At 33.9% G+C, this 19,427-nt stretch overlaps 1 protein-coding gene across 8 annotated transcripts in view; it reads left to right on the top strand.

Annotated features, from left to right (window-relative positions):
• LOC139966486 (NADPH oxidase 5-like) overlaps positions 1-19,427 on the top strand; it is a 193,466-nt gene that overhangs the window by 111,473 nt on the left and 62,566 nt on the right. For all 8 annotated transcript variants that reach the window (XM_071969541.1, XM_071969538.1, XM_071969537.1 and 5 more), the window contains one exon: positions 13,787-13,997. In XM_071969541.1, the coding sequence (XP_071825642.1) occupies positions 13,787-13,997 (211 nt within the window). The remainder of the gene's footprint in view (positions 1-13,786; positions 13,998-19,427) is intronic.

The following is a 19,427-nucleotide window of genomic DNA, read 5'->3' as shown; positions in this document are numbered from 1 at the left end:
GTCTACAATTAAACGCCTTGCGCCGAAATAGTTTCAGTTATCTCAACCTTATAAGTTGTTGTGTTATCTTAAGGCATTGACGTACGTGATAATCTTTCACACGCATTCCAAACTATATTCATATGACTTGTATTATTATATAGTGACTTTGTATATTCTGTAAAGACTGCAGGAAGTCTGATTGAACCTTGGCATATATCATTTCACTTGAAACTGCTATGTTTAATTTAATCCTAGAAATCTCAAAGGAGTTATGGATCATTTCTAATCACAAAGTATATAATGTGAAGTGCTTTAATAACATTTGCTTTCTCGTTCACGTTTAATGTCTTCAATATACATCAACTTCAATTCGGTTCCTTTCCCCCTTCCTTATAACAATATTAAACTTAGCAGATTAAGATACTAAAACAATCGCATCGTAACGACAAGTTTGCCGGAAAAAAAATGTCTTTTCTGTTTGTTACCCAGTCATTCTTGCCCTGGGGAATCAAGTTTAATTTGGCTTTGGAGTATACCAAAGAATGACGCCTCCCTTCTTTCGCAAACTTGACATTGAGAACAAGCAAATAAGCGGAGACAACTCTCCCTTCAGAATTATTATCTGGCTTTTCCGTTAATCATAACCTCAAGACTTTACTAAGGGAGATTATTAGGGTATTCCGTGATACGATTGCTTCGTTTGATTACACCTCTGTTGAGTTGGTATATACACTTTGGTTGGAAAATCAATCAGTTGGGGATTCTCCGCACTGCAGTATAGTGAAGAAGAGAGAAGAAAAAGTATTTCTGGTTTATACTCTCATTCGTATATATATACCACAGGCATGCATAGAGTGATTGAGATTGTTATAATGTTATATTTCCAGACGTTCCCGATTGATCTTATTAAACACTTTACCATAGAAATTTATCATCACATATACAGACAGAGATATTGGAAGACAAGAACATGATTTGAATGGCAATCCTGGTAGACACCATCTGTGTTTACATTCAGTTACGGTATATACTGGATAAAACGAAATGAAACTCATAAAGTAAATGAAGTAATTAAGCATTGTCTCAATAAGAGATATTATTACGGTTGCTGAAATTGATTGTGTAATACAAAGTCATGGAAACTTACAGCATCTGCATGTCATCAGCATGTCACATGTAAGGTGAACATACGGGGTTTTTTTAATTCAAATTTACTGGTATTTGTGTGAATTCATCTGGCAACATTAACGTTAATGATGCCATAATAGCGGCAATTCAGCTGGGTTTTTTGTTGTTGTTATTATGTATTTAGGAGGAAAAATATTTGTATATTAAAGTGTTGCCTTTTGATAAAATCTAGATAATGTGAACCTAGGTAACCTAAAGTGAAGGCAGCTAGGTAAACGTTTCAAATGTACCAGATTTTAAGGATAACTTATCAAGAAGATTATGAAAGTAAAACGAAGCATTTGTAAAACCATTTGCGTCAATTAAATCACAGATAAGCTATACTATAATCCACTCCAGGGTAGAATCAGTAAGGTTTAGTCAGTCAAATAAGTTTACTGTCAATCAGCCTTGAGTTAGCCATATAAGTGTCAAGTTGATATATGAACAAAAGTCCGTCCGTGAAAAAAACCCGGAACGTTAAGCCTTAAAATTCTCAAATACAATTTGAACGTAGAGCAATTATGACACCATCGCCTCTCACTTTCTTACTGCTCCATTTAATTATTCTGTTACCTTAAGAAATGGAACATATTTGTGCCAGATTTTATTTTGCTTCCCAATAATTCCTAAACTTGCTTGTCCTAATTGATCAATGAAATTGATCGATTAAGTTTGGACCAATTATATTCCGTGCAAGCTATAACAATCATATGAAACAATAACACAGAGAAATAACGTTACTTTGTCTCTTTGAGACGTCTTACAGAACGACAACCGTCGTCAAATGTGATCAGTCGCACATATGGATTTCATTTCATTACTACAAGGTAATTTAGTTAAGTAGATGCGTTCCTAGACAGACTAAGAAATGATCATGTATATTGCAGACTCATTGCAATGCTATATGCTTCTATCAAATTACCGATGCTTGCAGAAATGTTTCATTGTCACGTGTTTAACGTTGAGGATATTCACGTCAAGTAACGATTCGATATCTGAAATCTGTCTTAATTCATAAATGTGTCTCATGCTGGTTGTTATCGATGTAACAGGTGATATCCTCCGTACAACATTCCATCCGTTTACATATGTTTTTTTGTTTTGCTTTTTCTTAGCCCTCTAAAACCAAATCGGTCTGTGTTTAGTCTGTAGTTACCAATTTACGATTTAATTTGTTTTCTTCATGAAGTGACCATTGGAAGGTTGTACTTGAATTTTTGTTATCGCCTGAGGTCTTAGCTAGTTCGTGACAGCTGTGTTTGCCCGTGTCTCTGCAATGTCTCTGTGAAGTTGATGAGGCTTAGCCAAGTGTCACCTCGCACGAAGGTCAAGTAAGAACCGAAACTTTTACAAAACGACTGCATCATTTGTCTTAGTCAATCCACACGGTCACATAATTGCAGTCGTCATACACGTTACTAAATCTAAAAATATGTCCCTCATAAAAAAGAGTTACAACACTTTTCTAAACACTTACCACGCAAAGCCTATAGACACTTAAAGCACGGTTTTAAATTACTTCCATGATGTGTTAAGCTGTCATCACTTTCACTACTGGCCTCAATACTCCCACTTGTCATGTTTCACTCGTACGTTAAATTAAAATTCTTTTTATTTTTTTTTCAATTTTATGTAAGGATAAAGCGCATTATTGATGAAAAAGTCGAAAGTTTTACTAATTTGCATAAAAACTTGCTCATCTGAGTGTTGATAAAAGCTGTCTGGTTACTGGCTCCTTCTACTTAGCATGAAATCACGTGACTACCTCACCATCTATTCGGCGAATAATTTATTTTGGAGATATAAGAAGTTAAGCTCGGCAATTTAATGCATGGAGAATCCGAATATCGTAGTGGTGTTTAGGAAACATAATACGCGACTTGGTTTGCTAAAATCCTCCACGGTAACAGAATATAGTTTTATCCATCACTTAGTCGGCAATAATAAATTTGTCGCAAATTTGACCTTGATAGAGAGATAAGACTTTGTTAGTACGCATAACGTAGGGAGAGATTATATACGTGTTGAAAACCCTCAGAGTGAACTGTGGAGTTATTTCCGGTTGTTAACTTAGCAATTTACTAACTTAATATGTTTACTCTTATATTCTTTTATTTCACGAATTGGCAATTATTAGAAAATAATTCCAAACAGTTCAATTATTTAGTCTTTGGACTGCACGAAGAAACAAGAAATTCCTCAATTCTGTCAGTACAAACGAGAATGCAATTACTCTGAGTTGTATAAAACTGAGAGTAATAGACACAAATATGAACTGAAACATACTCATACTGGATAACTCTTAGGTTAAGGCCCTTATTATGAACTATTTTGACTTAATTAACCTGCCTGTCATAAGAAACATGTTATCCTATCTTTGTTTGACATCATAAGAAATATAAAGTTTTCATTTTTGCTTCTCATTTGAAATTCTTTTTACTAAATATTTCTTATATTCTGAATCTATGTCATATAGTCCTGTAAATATTCATTTCAACGTAAAAATATGAGGACAAAAGCTAGACACATAACCTTGAATGTATATGCCTAGTTAAAAACCATTGAATAAGAATAAGTTAAAGACAAGAAGTAAAAAAAGAAGAAAAAAGGGAAAACACGCCAGATCATCAGATTTACAAAAATTCTTATAAGAGATGTTATAGTAAAGTAACGGCTGCACTACTGCGGTTATCAAATAGCGCAAAATGTCTAGTTTACCTAAGGCAACACAATATGAAACGTAATTCATAATGTATAGGCTTTAAAATTTGATACATGAAACGTTTGTCCTAAAAATTTGTGCCCACCCCCATCGGAACCTCGACTAGGTAATTCGTATCGATCTCAAAATCCTAACTAAGTGAATCTGGTCTCGAGAGATCACAGGGAGGAAATATTCAGATTAACCAGATTGAGTATTTTTCCTGTTGCACGATTTCTTTGCGAAGTATAACTGTAACAATATGGGAAGGATTTCTCATAATTTTGAAACGCAAAACTCAAATAAGGTTGACATTTCATAGACAAGTAGACAGAGGCACAAGAGAGATGTTTATACTTTTTCGTTTTGAGAAGGGATATTCTTACCAAAACTTGAATAGTTGAACATATCTCTATGCGTCTTTGAATATGGTTTTAATTTTACTACACCTTTCTTATTATGACTTTGAAAGCAATATAATATTTATGTTCTAATACATTTAACATAAATTAATTATTATTCTTTGTCCAATTTCAGTCCACATTTTGTCTAATGTGTGTTACCCTGTGCCACGAATAAAAACACTTTTATTCAATATAGAAGTTGCTTCATTCATTCATACATATAATTCATATCACATCATATCATATCGTATCGTATCGTACCAGATAAAATCATAGCACATTGCATCACATCAAATTTACATCAGAACTTGGTAGCAATTTGTTGACCACTCTTTAAAATCTTATAAGAGACAATACACTCTCCAATGTACGCATACTGTTATGGCAGGATCGCTTAATATATACGTGTCCAACGTGTCCAACAGTTTATAGTGTCAGAGAATGAAACCAACAGAAATATTGACTTTTTTTCTTTTAGATATTTGAGATACCTTCACTCAAACACAGACCGTCCTTTTCTTTTTCTAATAAAATGAGAAATGATCATGTTTTTGTTTAAGTGAATTCTTCAAATATCACAGGAAGAGGTCAGTCGTTTCGATGAAAGGAAAAGTTCATCCATAGAAGATGAATTATCTCCCAAACTGTTTAACATTTCTCTGCGTTGCCGATACATGGTGGTGCGTTTAAAGTGTTACCCCGATACATATCCCATTGAGATGTCATCTCCATTACCTCTGACAGCACGTTAGGGGCAAGACCTCCTTCACCCCCTCATGCTACCCTCAGTCTGTCATATGGAGGATATAAATCATCTAAGGGATTTCTGCCTCTGTAAAAACCGTCGAGTTGCCTTGTAACTAAAGAAGGACTCTTACGTTTGGCAGGAACTCCTCAAATACGAATCGCTCACGCTGTAAATGGTGATCTTTTCCTTCCTCGAGAACTCCCATGTGATGTGTGGAGTATGGATATTATAAAAACACCGTGATTAAAAGCTTTTCCCGGGGGTATTCGATTTTTATGTTCATAGGTAAAGTGGGCGTCGGTATATTCAAGGAGATATGTAACAAAATATTTCTCTGCCTCATGGTCACTTGAATTTACGTATGTAAAGCTTTTCAAGTGTAACTGCCAGGTTAGTTCCTTTGACACTTTATTCTCATATATGGCAGAGGGTAATAGCAATTTTAAAGTGATATGATTAATTTCCAATAAAAATAGTTAAATTATGGATTCGTATACAGTGAGAGTTAAGGACAATTTTTAATGGGTGGACTTTTTCAGAGGACTTTGTACTTTAAACAGACGAAGTAACATAGGCTATATAAATTACATATTAAACAGCTGAAAGTATAGTGGACACCCTTCAGGAGTAGGGATTACCTAAGACGGAAAAAGATATTGAAATCCACATTGTGAAATAGTAGTCTCGTTATCACTTGTACTTTTAAGGACTACAATAGCAATGATAAATCCAACCATTGGCAAAGATAGACATCTTATTATCGCCATAACCTTGTCTGTGTCATTTAAACGAAAAAAACAACAACTTTATGACACACTTTCTGCAATATCTGAGATAATCTTCGCCACTGTTAGAAAGAAACGTATGACCATATCAAACCAGACATGTGAATCTATATCCCTTCACAACTGCTTAAAAATAATGTTCAAAGTGAGTGCATCGACACATTTGCTTTAAAAAGATGAAATATTGCTTTATCTCGTTTATAAGATAATACCAGTGATAAGAAAGCTTTGCCATAATCGAACGTTACGTTTGCAGAAGTTTGTAGAATATCACTTTAAGTCAATCCTTTCACATTGGTCAATTAAGTAATCTCGGTTCCCGAATAACATCACCTTGACCAACACAGTGAAGTGACATCTTGATTAGAGAGAGAGGAAACTTAATACTGAAATAAATTATGAAGATCATCAAAACAAACAAAACAAAAACGTTCGTCCTTGTAATAATTATGTCAATCAAACCCAACTGAATATGAAAGATTAGAATGACTTTTGTGGTTTTTACGCTTCAAAATTCAGGTTTCATACTGCTTGTTGTAATATCAGCCAAAACGGCTAATAGTTCACCTGCTGGCTATATGACAAATGTGAGAATGACCTAGGGGAGTTCGCATTTCGTCAGCAATTCAACATGATGAATTTTTTTTATCAACGGCAATATATATATAGGCCAGATATGCCACAATTTGGTGTAAAGGGTCTGCGTTTTATTATTCTTGTTTTCCCTTCTTAACAGTTAATCGTAGCCAAGTGAAAATTCACTATGACGTAATAGTCGTGACGTACCTTAAAAAGGTATCATAAAACATTTAAGAAATGAAATCATAGTTGTGGTTAATACTTTCTAATGTCAAAAGAATCGTTTGTTAACGTTACAAAACTAAATCACCAACAGTGTACAACCATGGAATGATAAATAATATAGAAATCTCATTAGGGTTTATATTTGACATTTTTGACACATAATGGCGCTCTTGAATTATTCACAAATCAATCTACAAAACAAAAAATCTGTTTTTGTTTTCATCTCTTGTCATGGCGGTTTTCATAATTCAACATGTCATCATTCGAGATTGACTGAGAAAGTGACCACAAAATTTGCCGGTCTGCAGGTAATATGTATAATTTAGTGACGCACGTGACACTCGTCATATGTCCAATAATATATCAGCAGTCAATCTTCTTCGTCGTCGTATGTGTGTGTGTCAAGTTTTATGAGGACCAAATCATAAATCCTTGAATTGCAATTAGACAAGAAGAATATTTTTTTCATTGGATCAAAATTATTTCTAATAATAAAATCATTTCTAAATAACGAATTCATGCATATATGTGAGACAGTAAAAAAGTGCAAGTCACCTCAGATACAAATTACTGTCAATTGATACTGATGGTATGAGAGCTTGCATTTAAGTCATCAATTTTCTGCATGATTCGTTAAATGTCGCTTGCAGTCAAGTCATCCGTGACCGATTTGGCGTGAACAGTTTATTCACGAACTAGTGAACATAGATTCCGTCGACATTTACAAATTTACAGTCATGAGCAAAAGCGTTTTTTATTTATTCTGACAGGATTGAGATACATATTTATAAAAATGATATTTTCCTCATGTCTAATGTCCTTTTAACAATAATAGTACAAAGAACATTTCTGCGACAGCATGATTGCAAACTTTCGCCGCAGACACCAAATATTGCTCTTCTATTATAGAAATTTTGAAAGGGTTTTAGTAGTTACAGCAAACAACAAAAATTGACCTTCACACAAGTGTTCATTAATATATATTAAAGGTGAGGAATGTAGGTCTTTTTCCTTGTCCGAATCATAAAGTGACCAGCTCGTAGGGTAAAATCGATCTAGGTATCATTGATTTCCCGTCCTGTTGTTTGGATTAGCAATGGTGAGGTATGTATTACATAGGTCACCGTGTAATCTTTAATCATTTATCGATTGCAAATACTGTGGTCATAGCCTCAGTGGTCAAGTGATCATCTTATGGACAAGTTTTTTTACCTGAGCTATAGCAAATGTGGAGAAGTTTCTAAAATATTTCAAGGGGTTTTCCGGTGCCTGAGGTTCATTGCGTAAAACTTTTCCTGGAGAATTTTTATGCTTGTTTTGTATGGCGAAGATAGGAAGTTTTCAATTTGGTGATTCATTGCAAACGTACTTGGCAACAGTGGAGGGTATATGTTATCATCATGGTAATTCAGCTCTACATGTTTTGTTTTGTTTTTTCTTTCTTTTGAATATTTATCTCATTTATACACGAAAGACTATAATACTTCAACAAAAAGTTACCATTTTGATGAACTTCTATAAACAGAGAACATTGACAGCTAAGCAAATATATGAATGTATCACATGTCAATGACGTATTGACCAACACAATTATGATAGGAAAATATAACGTTTAACGAAATCACAGACCATCTATACAAATCCACACCTTGAAGTAAGTGGGGGTGTCTTTATCAGAAAAAAAATAGGTTAAATTTTATTAACAATATATCAAGTGAGGTTAAACTAGTCAGATGGAATTTTCAACTAACCGTGTGGATTCTTTTTATATATTTTTTTTTATTGCTCTTTAAAATACATGCTAAATTGTCTGCAACCGGAACATCTCTTTGCATATTAAACGTCATCTCACTATAGAGTATGGTGTTTATGGTATGATATTGTAGCAATGCGCATGCGCAGATGTTTTAAAGCGAAACGAGTATGATTGCATCATCTAAAGCAAACTAGTTTATTGCAATAATATCAGCAGGTATCGTCAGAGTGTGCGTCACAATTTTGAGGAATGATTGGAATTTAAGATATATTTTATTCATTTCAATGTCTAATTGTAATAATGAGTACGCAATATTAGGCAAACAACGAGGGAAAGAATTAAGTATTGCTCAAGATTTATGAAGAGTAAAAGAATCGGATGTTTATTAAAATAGGAATAAAAAATAATTAATCGTTTTACTTTATCCAATCATTTTGTTCTGAAAATATTCGACAAGTATTGATAATTAGATTATAGTTTTTTTCAATTATTACACATAGTAACTGCTGTCTGGTTTTGCTAGTATACGAAACATGAGCACACTTGTAACATTAGTTTCAACTTGATCCTACTGTTTAAAAATGCACGCCGAAATGCTCAAGGGAAAAATTTGAAATATAAAGATATGAATAACGCATTGATACAATATCAAACTTATGAAATCGGAATACGTTTGAAGGAAAATTTATTTCGGTGTCCTTGGACCAAACCAAAATAGGAAAAAAATTTAAAACATGATGCTTAATTCATAGTTGTTGCTACTTAAGATGTCAACGACCGTAGAATATCATACTAATTCTCTTTGAATGAAATCCGAGACTTTGTCAACTTATAACCTAACTGTGTAATATGTTGATCAAACAGTACAAGAGTCCATTTCGTTGCTCCGAAGTTTTATCGTTGAAAGATACAAACTAGAAAAAAAATTGTATTTCATTGCATGAATTTTGTTCATTCTTACGAGTAAATATTTAAAATACAAGAAAAAAAGAAGAAGGATTTAAAGAATGAATTACAATTAAATCACTTATATTGTGTTTAATTAAAGAACAAGGCAATAGTGTTCAAAAGCTGATACAATGGTTATTTGTGTGCCAGATGTAATGTCTCTATATCCAATCCAGGCTGCAAGATATCGACTATTAAAAATTTTAAATCAGTGATTGATAAAATTGTAAGAAAAGTTACTATTAACAGTAATTTTTGAGGCAAGAGATCATTTTTCACCCACTTATTGGTTTTTGGGTGTATAGTTCTGATGGAACATTTACCTGAATTTTACAACGATCTGTCATACCTAAAATATGAAGACTTTTAACTAAAGGTATATATTTGTCTTCAAAATATTATCTGTCACTCTTTGAGAAGTTTTTAAATTTTCTTTTTCTGACAACCAGATGAAGTGGGACGTGTAAGTATCCTATGCAAAACTACATTCTGAAATGGGTGGTGGTGAAAGCTTTCATGAAGTGAATCGTGTTTGCACATGAACCTTACCGTACGTATGGAGTATAAAAGCATTGATTTTACCACCACGTTTGAATGATTTGCAATAGGTCGAGAAAGAATAATAATATACATCAAACAATTATCAAGAAAGAACGGGAGACTTCAAAGCACGCCATGGGAGTTTATATTGAAGTCGATTGAAAGTTTAGGCCTACTGTGATATTTGAAAGCTAAAATAGTTGTTTGAATAAAAAAAAAATACTACCACCCGTCATACCATTCTCATCTCCATCTCAGTCAACAGACCTTGAAAAGTGTATCTCCGTATGCTATTAGTGAAATATTGACTGTGGTTATCAGATAAAGGTTACAGTTGAAATGTATAATATCAATACCTACACATATCACTCTCCGCAACATTCCCGAATGAGTCCTTGTGTACTTATATTTCACCAAAGCACATGGAAAACCTTTCATATGTAAATAATCAATAAATATTTTGGATCCGGTGAAAATGAAACATGACGATACATATACGTCATTTTATATATCTTTTTTTTATCTTTATATATATATTTTTTGCTTGTTTATACTATCATTTTCGTTGAATAGCATCCACGTAGCCTATTGCGTCATCCATCGCGAACTTACAATATACAAATCCGTACTTTGCCCTGGTTGCCAAAAAGGAAAAGGTGTTAGATTAACCATTTCTTTCTAACATATCAAACCTACAAGAACACGTAAAACCTGAAAAGTACCATCCTTGAAGTAACGAAATTCACATTTGAAGAGGCTGTGAGGTACCCTTATATTCTCAGATGACGTTTCAATAACGAACACTTATAGATGTAAAATCTACATGGAAGAAAGCCTAAGTACATCTCATCAACGAGTCATTACCATGCAGAAGTAGTTTCAATAACCATTCTTATCATGCTGTCTGGAATAAAAGTAAACTAGCTTAAAAAAGAGATATGTCAATTGAACCAAAAGATCTCTTAAAAAAAACTTTTAAAGTAATGGTAGCTCTGAAATGATGAAATGAACTTTCAATCCACCTTGAACTGTAGACATAATTGATCAAATTAATTCTAAACCGGTCAAAAAATGGCAACTTGAAGCAACTATAAAGGATTAGGAAATTTCTGTATTGTTCTGATTTGATAGTCAAGACATTGCATCACTAAGTTCCTATATGTTGACGTCATCTATTAATCATAAGGTCAGATACTGTCTTATGCTGAATTTAACGATATTTTAATCTTCAATAGAACAGTTTTAAATACACCTTCACCGGAAATCCAAATGCCGGAAATTTTAAATTAGGCATTTCTAATGGTTCGTAATGTAATTTCATTTGAATTACGTGGTGCCAGTCAACCTTCAGTGTCTTGATATCAGCGAAGTAAAGTAACCTCCTCCTCCTCATCATCCTCATCCTCCTCTGACTTATTGTTGACTTTATCTCAAGAATTTAACAGATGACCAGCAGAAGAAGTAGAATTTAATGTAAAAGAAATTAATTGATCACTGCCACTTAGATTAATGATGTTCGGAAGGTGGTCCAAGAAAATTGTAGTGTTTTTTGTTGCTGTATTTTTAGAAATGGTGATATCGCAATTTGTTGTAGAAAAAGTAATCCATTTGTTTGCAGTAACAACTGCTTTATTTGGAATACCAATTCAGCGAAACCACGAATGGAATTTGTACTATCTGTGTTGGCTTTGCCAGGCTTCTATCTTCTACTTCTTTTCGTTTTTTGTCCTGTTTAAACATTTGGCAATGAAAAACACGACTTTCATATATATAGATTAAAGATAATTTGCACGTGGATGAAGGTATTGTTCATTGGTTAGTCAAACAGTGTGTGTTCGTCACAAGTATCGTTACATGTACAGGTTGTACCGTACAAAGTACAATTGTTTGATTTTAATCAGTGAAGCATGAAATTAATGATGATAATTGACATTTTCTATAAATGATTTGGATGAGGAAGGCATCTTGTTTGAGCAATCCGTGTCCTGAAATATCAATAGTAGATGTTATTTAGTCTAATAACTAAATAAGAGTTAACACACATTGGTGTTTCTCGAGAAGTTAACTTTATGTTTATTAAATAAAATCATACACAAGAAACAGTAGTCCAAAGAGAGAACGGATGTTAGATAATTACACAACATCGATATTTCTCATAACTTTATAATATTTATTGTCTGAAAATTTGAAGTTATAGTTTATTTTAATCCAGACATAATACGTTTGTTAGTGACTGTTTGGGAAGATCTTTCATTGGTATATTTTCACTTTCAAATACTCAGAGTTCCGTATGAACGTTCTCAAATGTCTACACGCTTGCATATCAGATTATAATGTAATCAAAGATCAATTCTACAGCATTTTTAAGATACACCTTTTTTCTTATTTGAATACCCCGGTACTAAAACGAAATCCATGTCTCCATTATTTTTAATTATTTTCTTTCTGTCTTTTAAAAAGAAAAAAAAAGTCGCAATCTATACTAACAACAACGAAGATTCTGAAATACTCATATTTTTTTTTTGGGGGGGGGGATGACAAGACATATGATAAGTTACATTATATTAACAATGATAAATCAAGCATGTGGATATATCATATTTCAGTCCTCGCTTCTGTTTGGTTTTGTTTGCCCAGAGACTTTCAAGAGAGAAACCTTGTTTGTTAAGAACTGATCAATGTTTTTCAGAAACCCATCATGAGATTCCGCAGCAAGTAATATGACCAATGAAACGTTCCTTACGCCTCAGAGAGGAAAACAGTAAAGGATAAAAAGTCATTAATCGGTATAATTGGAATTTTGAAAGGAAAAGATCCACTGGTAATATGATGTATATGTCCAGTTATGCGCATGCGTTAAAAAGGTGTGATATATTTCTAAGTTATATGTGGTATTTTTATCATACGTGTGTTTCGAAAGTTGGACAGCAAAAGTTTTATAGAGTTACAATCTTCTAGTGTAAGCACTTGAAATATTTAACTGAAGAAATGAAGGCGATTCACCACTAAGAGGATATCATTTCATGAACATACAAAGTGTGATGAAAATGTTTCTGGAATTGAACGATGTTAATGCTCTAAACTAGAGTCTTTATAAGAAATTCCACCCCCCCCCCGCCCCAACCATACCCGCCCAACTCTTTCGTGCACTAAGCTGAGACACCTAGCTATAAATATGTACAACCATACACCAACCTTGTAACGCAGAGTAAAAAAGACATAAAACCAGTTTTCGAGATGTTTAGCTACTCCATAAGATACTCAGATGTTGTATTATCCCTTAGCACATAACCAGGGATTTTAGAATGCACGGTGGTAATGGTATGAGTAGCAGTATCATCTTCGTTTGTCATATAAACATAACTTTAGTGACCACTGGTTATAATGTTGATTTCGTCGTGCAACATTATCGGTCGTGAACTTGTTGTAAACGTTGTGAGTTTTGTTACATTTAAGGTATTAAAAAGGGATTTAAGAACACTCTTGGTGTGCATGATTATGTTTCAAAAAATACATTAAACCTGTAGTCTACATATACTACACTCAGCCTAGTCTAACACTTTAAAAAAGTACACGAATTGGGCTAAAGTCGACATCGTAGCTAATAATAACCATCAAAGCTACTAGCAATGTCACTCTATGTTTCTACGTTGAGAGAAAATACGTCATAGACTCTGCAGGAATAAGATGCACTGGTAACTTGAGTGAACTTGGCCAAAGTGAAATCTGGCAATGAAACTCAACCGATCACTTAAGTATAGAGAGAGTAGATAAACTTCTCTCAAATTTCGAAATCAACCCAATTTCGGGATGGTTTCAAAAGAAACTTCTATTTAGTTAAACTCTATAACTGAGGTTTTAGTAATCATATTTTCTGTACCATTCGTAACCTTTTTGGTATCAAGCATTAAAATGAAATAAAATTGATCTGTTTTTTTTTTCTTCCAGGAAACGGATCTGTTGACCGAGAAGAACTGGGGACTGTTTTGAAATCATGTATGGAAGAGAGTGCTTTAAAGTTGGACGAACACCAACTGGAAGAGTTATCATCGGCCTTATTCGAAGCCGCAGACACTGACGGTAGTGGAACAATTAGCTTTGAGGAGCTCAAAGAGGAACTGGAGAAAAACCCAGAAGTCTTAGAGAACCTAACTATAAGGTAAGAGAGAGATAGAGAGAAACCTGACACCTTAAAAATTGTCCAAACATATAGGAGAACCTTGCAATTAGGGAAAGACAAGGAAAACGTTAAGCCTTACATATCTTAGGGAACCGTAATACGAAAAAGTACTCTTGTAAAAAGCTGCAACATGTATGCTCATGAAAGCAGGAACTCGCGAAGAAGCCATCATTGGCTTATCAAAGCCGCAAGCTGACCGAAATCAGTCTCTTAGATTTATATTTAACGTCCATGATTATGAATTGTCAATTGTCAACAACTCTGTAACTGGACAACATACATTAATCTTGGAGTGACTCGAACTCGGGACCTTATGATTGAAAGGCACCGGCGTTTACCACTGAGCTAGAACTCCTTGGACAGAACATGAATGTTAAAGGTTAAACAAGGAATATTAAAATATCCAGATTTGTTAGCAAACCTTAATACAAGATAAGAGAAGGGTTGAACCTTAAATATCAAGGTGTTTAAAAAAAAAACGAATTACTTGTAAGGTATAAAGAGGAGAAATGTAAAAACCATAAATCTAGAAGTCATAGAGAACCAAAATAAGAGTGCAAATTGAAACCTTGTCAATTGCCAAAATTCGCACAGAACCTGATTAGAAGTTAAAGAAGGAAAGTTTCATGCTGAAAGATTTAAATGTTCAGACATCTCAGAGAACAATTTATTTTTGGTGAAACCTTAACAAGTAACAGAGGACTGATTGGACTGTAATATATAAGTAAATTACCTACACCGCACTCTTAGAATATCAAGAATTCTTAGATAACCTTATCATATATTTGTCAATCTGTGTGAGCATGTTGAAAACAAACATTCTTTTTCCTGAACAACATCAGTATATCAACAATTAACCTCAGCATATTTGATGTTCATGATGTTCAACAAAATTGGAAAAAACATTACCAACATACTTAAATGGATGCCGCTGCAGTAAAAACCAAAATTGGAAATTGAAAACTTCAAGAAAAGGATAAATTTACTGGATAGAAATTTACAACTCTTTTCCAATTAATATATTCCTTATATGCCATGTACCCTTGTTTGCATTTTTTCAACCAATTGCGTCATTTGTAGGTAAATGGTGGACTGTCTCAACAAGATTGCATTCGGCGCCAGAAACTCACTAACTGATACGTCACATCATGATTAAGTTCAATCCAACACGTTTGTCAAACATAATTATCACTATTTGTCATTTTATTTCTCCAAATTTACGATAAAAACAGTTTTTTGGTAATAATCATGCAACACCCAAAGGTCCCTATCAAATTTATCAGCCAAATTATAATCTTGTTTCTCAACAACGAAAAAGAACATAAAGAAAAAAACGAATCAGTTACATGAATTTAGGGTTATAAACATTAAGAAGTATATTATATAATATTACATAGTGCACGGCATTATAGTTGATTGCTTTAATGTAGCACAATTGAATAATAATTAGGAATAAATAGAAAAATGTCAGTCTAAAGTTGGTGAAAATTGGATTCAAATAATGCTTTCTGATATCTGAATCTTAGATTGAGTATTAATGACGTTTAAAACGTAATTAAGTTTCAAGGATTAAAAGCATTGAATTTATAATATTACATCAGAGAGATGAACTTAGATGAAATGAGTGTAGCCAACGATTTAAGTAAAAATTAGATTTACTGCCATTATTGACATTTTCGCTGTCAACAATTTGATGTTTTAATAATTTCATATGCAATCTCGGCAGATCTGAAATGACAAAGATATCAATGCAAGGTTGAAAAGTCGAATAATTATGTTCAATTTTAAATGTGAAAATCCTTTTCACTAATAACTTTAAACGCTTTCCCTGTATTTTACTCTTTTTTATATTTTTGTCCATTATTTTCCTGGGTCCATTCAAGTATAAATCTATTTTAAGAAATGAACAATAAACTGCATGTAGTAGAAGGCTCCAAGAGCAATTCGCGGTTGGGGATAGCCTATTTTCAGGGTGAACTGTGCAGTGTAACAAATTACTTCCTCGATTCCCATGGCGCTGAAAATACCAGTTTCATTTGTCTAATATTTTTTTGTTCTGGTTTTGTCTTAAAAACTTACCTTTTCTTGAGTACAAAATCATCAAGCTCCTTCAAAATCTCTGTTTTATGTTATTTCAATCTTCTAATAGCGTTCTAAATTTACGATACAATTAGCTGATAAGGTGTCATTGTTTCTGTTAGCACAGAAAGACCGCCTGTATCACGCAGTGAGTGCTGGAGACTTAACATAAAACAAACAGCAATTTTGATCAAACCCAGACCTTTTGATATAGTCAACGTACCATACTTCCCCCTCACCTTGTGTTTAGGGGCAAGAGGGTATTATGGAAAATTGAGAAAGTGGAAGAAAGACAAGGGATTGTGTAATTAAGTCTCCAAATTCTCGGAGCCGCAAAAGAGTTGTCAATTTATTTGACGTGTTCTTGTAAGTGGAGAGGAGGAGCAAAAAGCATACATAAATTATAGCAACTTGTGCATGGTTAAAGAGTTTACCGTATGCTGTCTTTAGTCAATACTAGCAGCCTTTTGGAAGCACACTATGATACTAAAATCAAAGTTGAAAGAATTGAAAGAAACCTATGTTTAACTGTTGAATCATGACGGCATTTACGACAAATTATGTGAACAATGCACGAGGCTCTTGTTATTACAGAGACAGCCAGCTTTAAACATGTGCATTCACGTGAGCTATCAAGTAAACACCTTTAAGACCATTTACATATTGTCAAATCTCTTCAAAGGGTGTTTAACACTTTCTAACAATAGTAGTTGTATCATAAAAGAACAGGTTTTTACCATGCATACTCATTTTTGTTTCAACTGCAACGTAGGATGAAGTTGCAGTCTCTTTCAAAGAGATCAATACTTTATTGTTTTTCTCCCTTTACTTCAAGAGTTTCCCGAGATTAAATACAAAAGTGTACCCTGTAAAGAATAGAAATTACCAACGTAAAGCAGAGGATTACACGTCAGTACTGCTAAGTTACGTATACAACACAGGCGTAGACTAGTTCTCTGTTGACAAGCCATTGTTTATTGTGTTTTGTAGTAAAGGAAAAACCTGTGTTCTCACAACTGAAAAGGAAGTTAGAACTGTTCTTATACCGCTATCTAGAGGAAATCTTCGACCTCTATTACAACGGTGGAGTTGTAAACCTCTGATTCCATTAAAGGGAAAGGAAGTTATAAACTGACATCCATCCATCCATCCATCCATCCCTCCATCTCTCCATCCCTCATACCTCCATCCATCCATCCATCCCTCCATACATCCATCCATTCATCCATCCGTACACCCATACATACATACATATAAATAAGGATCCGATTTTGGCAAGGTCCATTGACTTTCTCGCTGCTAATGATATGCAGTAACACTGGCATCACATAGTTACAATAACGTTTGTGTTCCAGTCCTGCCATACAGAAATAAAAAGCACCCAATTTTCCATGTTTTTTTATGTTTTCTATAACCTTCTACTTTAAGTTTCAAAATCTCAAACCCTGTCGTCCCAATTGGTTATGATATATGTGTCTTTTTTATATATATTTTATTATTTTTATCTGAAATGACGTCTGCCTATTCGGACGTCAATATTGGCAATATGATTCATAGCTGGTCTTTGTTTAATATACATAACGTCCTTCGCATTAAATGTACCAAGAGACTATGTACACTTCATACGTCACCATTCTTTGTTCAACACGTCTTCAAAATTCGATTTTGAAAATGATATTCCAAAACATTATGATCAAGAATATGATAAAAACAACATTTTTTGTCGATATTGAACGAAAGTCTATATCCCAGTTGAAGATCATTGTCTGGTGTTTTGACAGTCCTCGGGAGACGTCGAATCCCGGAAAGTGAGATTGATTTTTCCTTTCTTGCTAAATTCAAAGATAACTGGAAGATACAAGACTCAGGCTCTTTAGGGATTTGATGTTTGTCCCAGATATCCTTCCAGTTGGTTTAAACTTATTAAACGTTTTATCAGGAAGCGTATATCTTAAGAGATGAACGTTGTACCAAGCGCTCTCATTTTTTCCCCTATCTTAGCTCATGGTTTGAAACACTGGTATTCACCGGAACATGCCTTCCGGGTCCCTCAGTTGAAGGTAGCATGACTTTAAAATTTAGGAAACGGTTCCTTGTTGTCTCAATGCTGGAAATTTCTTTAAAAGAGGAAGGATTACTCGTCCGATTCACGGTGGACATAATGCAATTAAATCTCTCTTTGAATAGTCACGTTTCACCTTGCTAATACGGTATGAAAATAACTCAGGCTATGTTATAGTTTATCCAGGTGAATGACAGGAAATAAACTAAATATATCTATATATAAATATATACGAATAATGCTTTTGGTTCTTATGAAATGTAACTTAGTTAAGTTCAAAATGGAGTTTCGATAAAGTTTAGCAGATTTTGTTTCACTTCTGCTTAAGCTCTTGGAAAAATTGTACAAATGTTGCACAAATTAGTTTCAGTCCATTTAGCAAGATTACGTATTATATGCACGTCGATCCAAACACGTTTAATGTACGAAAACGAACGGAAAACTTTCCGAATAAATTACGCATTGAAAGTGACATATTTAGAATACGCAGAATAACCTACAGTGCAATTAAAGTCCCTGTGTATTGTGATGTGTGGTCTTGATTCTTAAATCATATTCATTTTTATAGTGTTATCTCAATGTTTATTTTAAACAGCAAATTCCTTCTAGGATTTGCGGTGCCAACATGTGTCGCAATAAGGTTGAACTATATTAATCCGGCTATATTCGTTATACACACTGCCAATGGGAGTTCATAATTATCGCTTGACGCATGTTTATAACACTTTTAAACACACCTCGTACCTTTTCTTTTATGGAATGTGTTGGCTAATTGATGAATATTTCCAACATGAACCATCTGCATCGACGAATGATACAATCGAACCCGAAGGTAAAGATTATCGATTACGTAACTCGCGATAAACACTGCAGTATATAGACGAAGCTCCTTCAAGTGAACCAAGAGTATGAATATAATCTACTCTCAGTAAAAAGATTTGCGATCACAGAGTCTCCCCTTACATCCTCCAAAAAGTACAAGCTCAAGACGGAATCTGCATGTAAAATAAACCTCGCTAAGGGTTATTTAATCAATACATTTGTTTTGGAAACTAGGACTGAAGTTTGACATTTTAATTTGAATTCTAGTCACATTTATTCCTTTGAACCGTTGAGGTAACACTTTAGTTACCGTCTGCCTGCCCCGTCCGGACTTGATGTTATCGTTGTAAATTCTATTACGGAATCCCACTCTACCCGTGGCAGTGGCGCCAACACGTGTAATCGTAGAATAACATCACTTTCATTGAAAATATCAACAAGTAAAA

The sequence above is a fragment of the Apostichopus japonicus genome, chromosome 4 (genome assembly GCF_037975245.1).
Source record: "Apostichopus japonicus isolate 1M-3 chromosome 4, ASM3797524v1, whole genome shotgun sequence".
NCBI classification, from domain to species: Eukaryota; Metazoa; Echinodermata; class Holothuroidea; order Aspidochirotida; family Stichopodidae; genus Apostichopus; species Apostichopus japonicus.
This window is presented reverse-complemented; position numbering and strand designations above follow the sequence as displayed.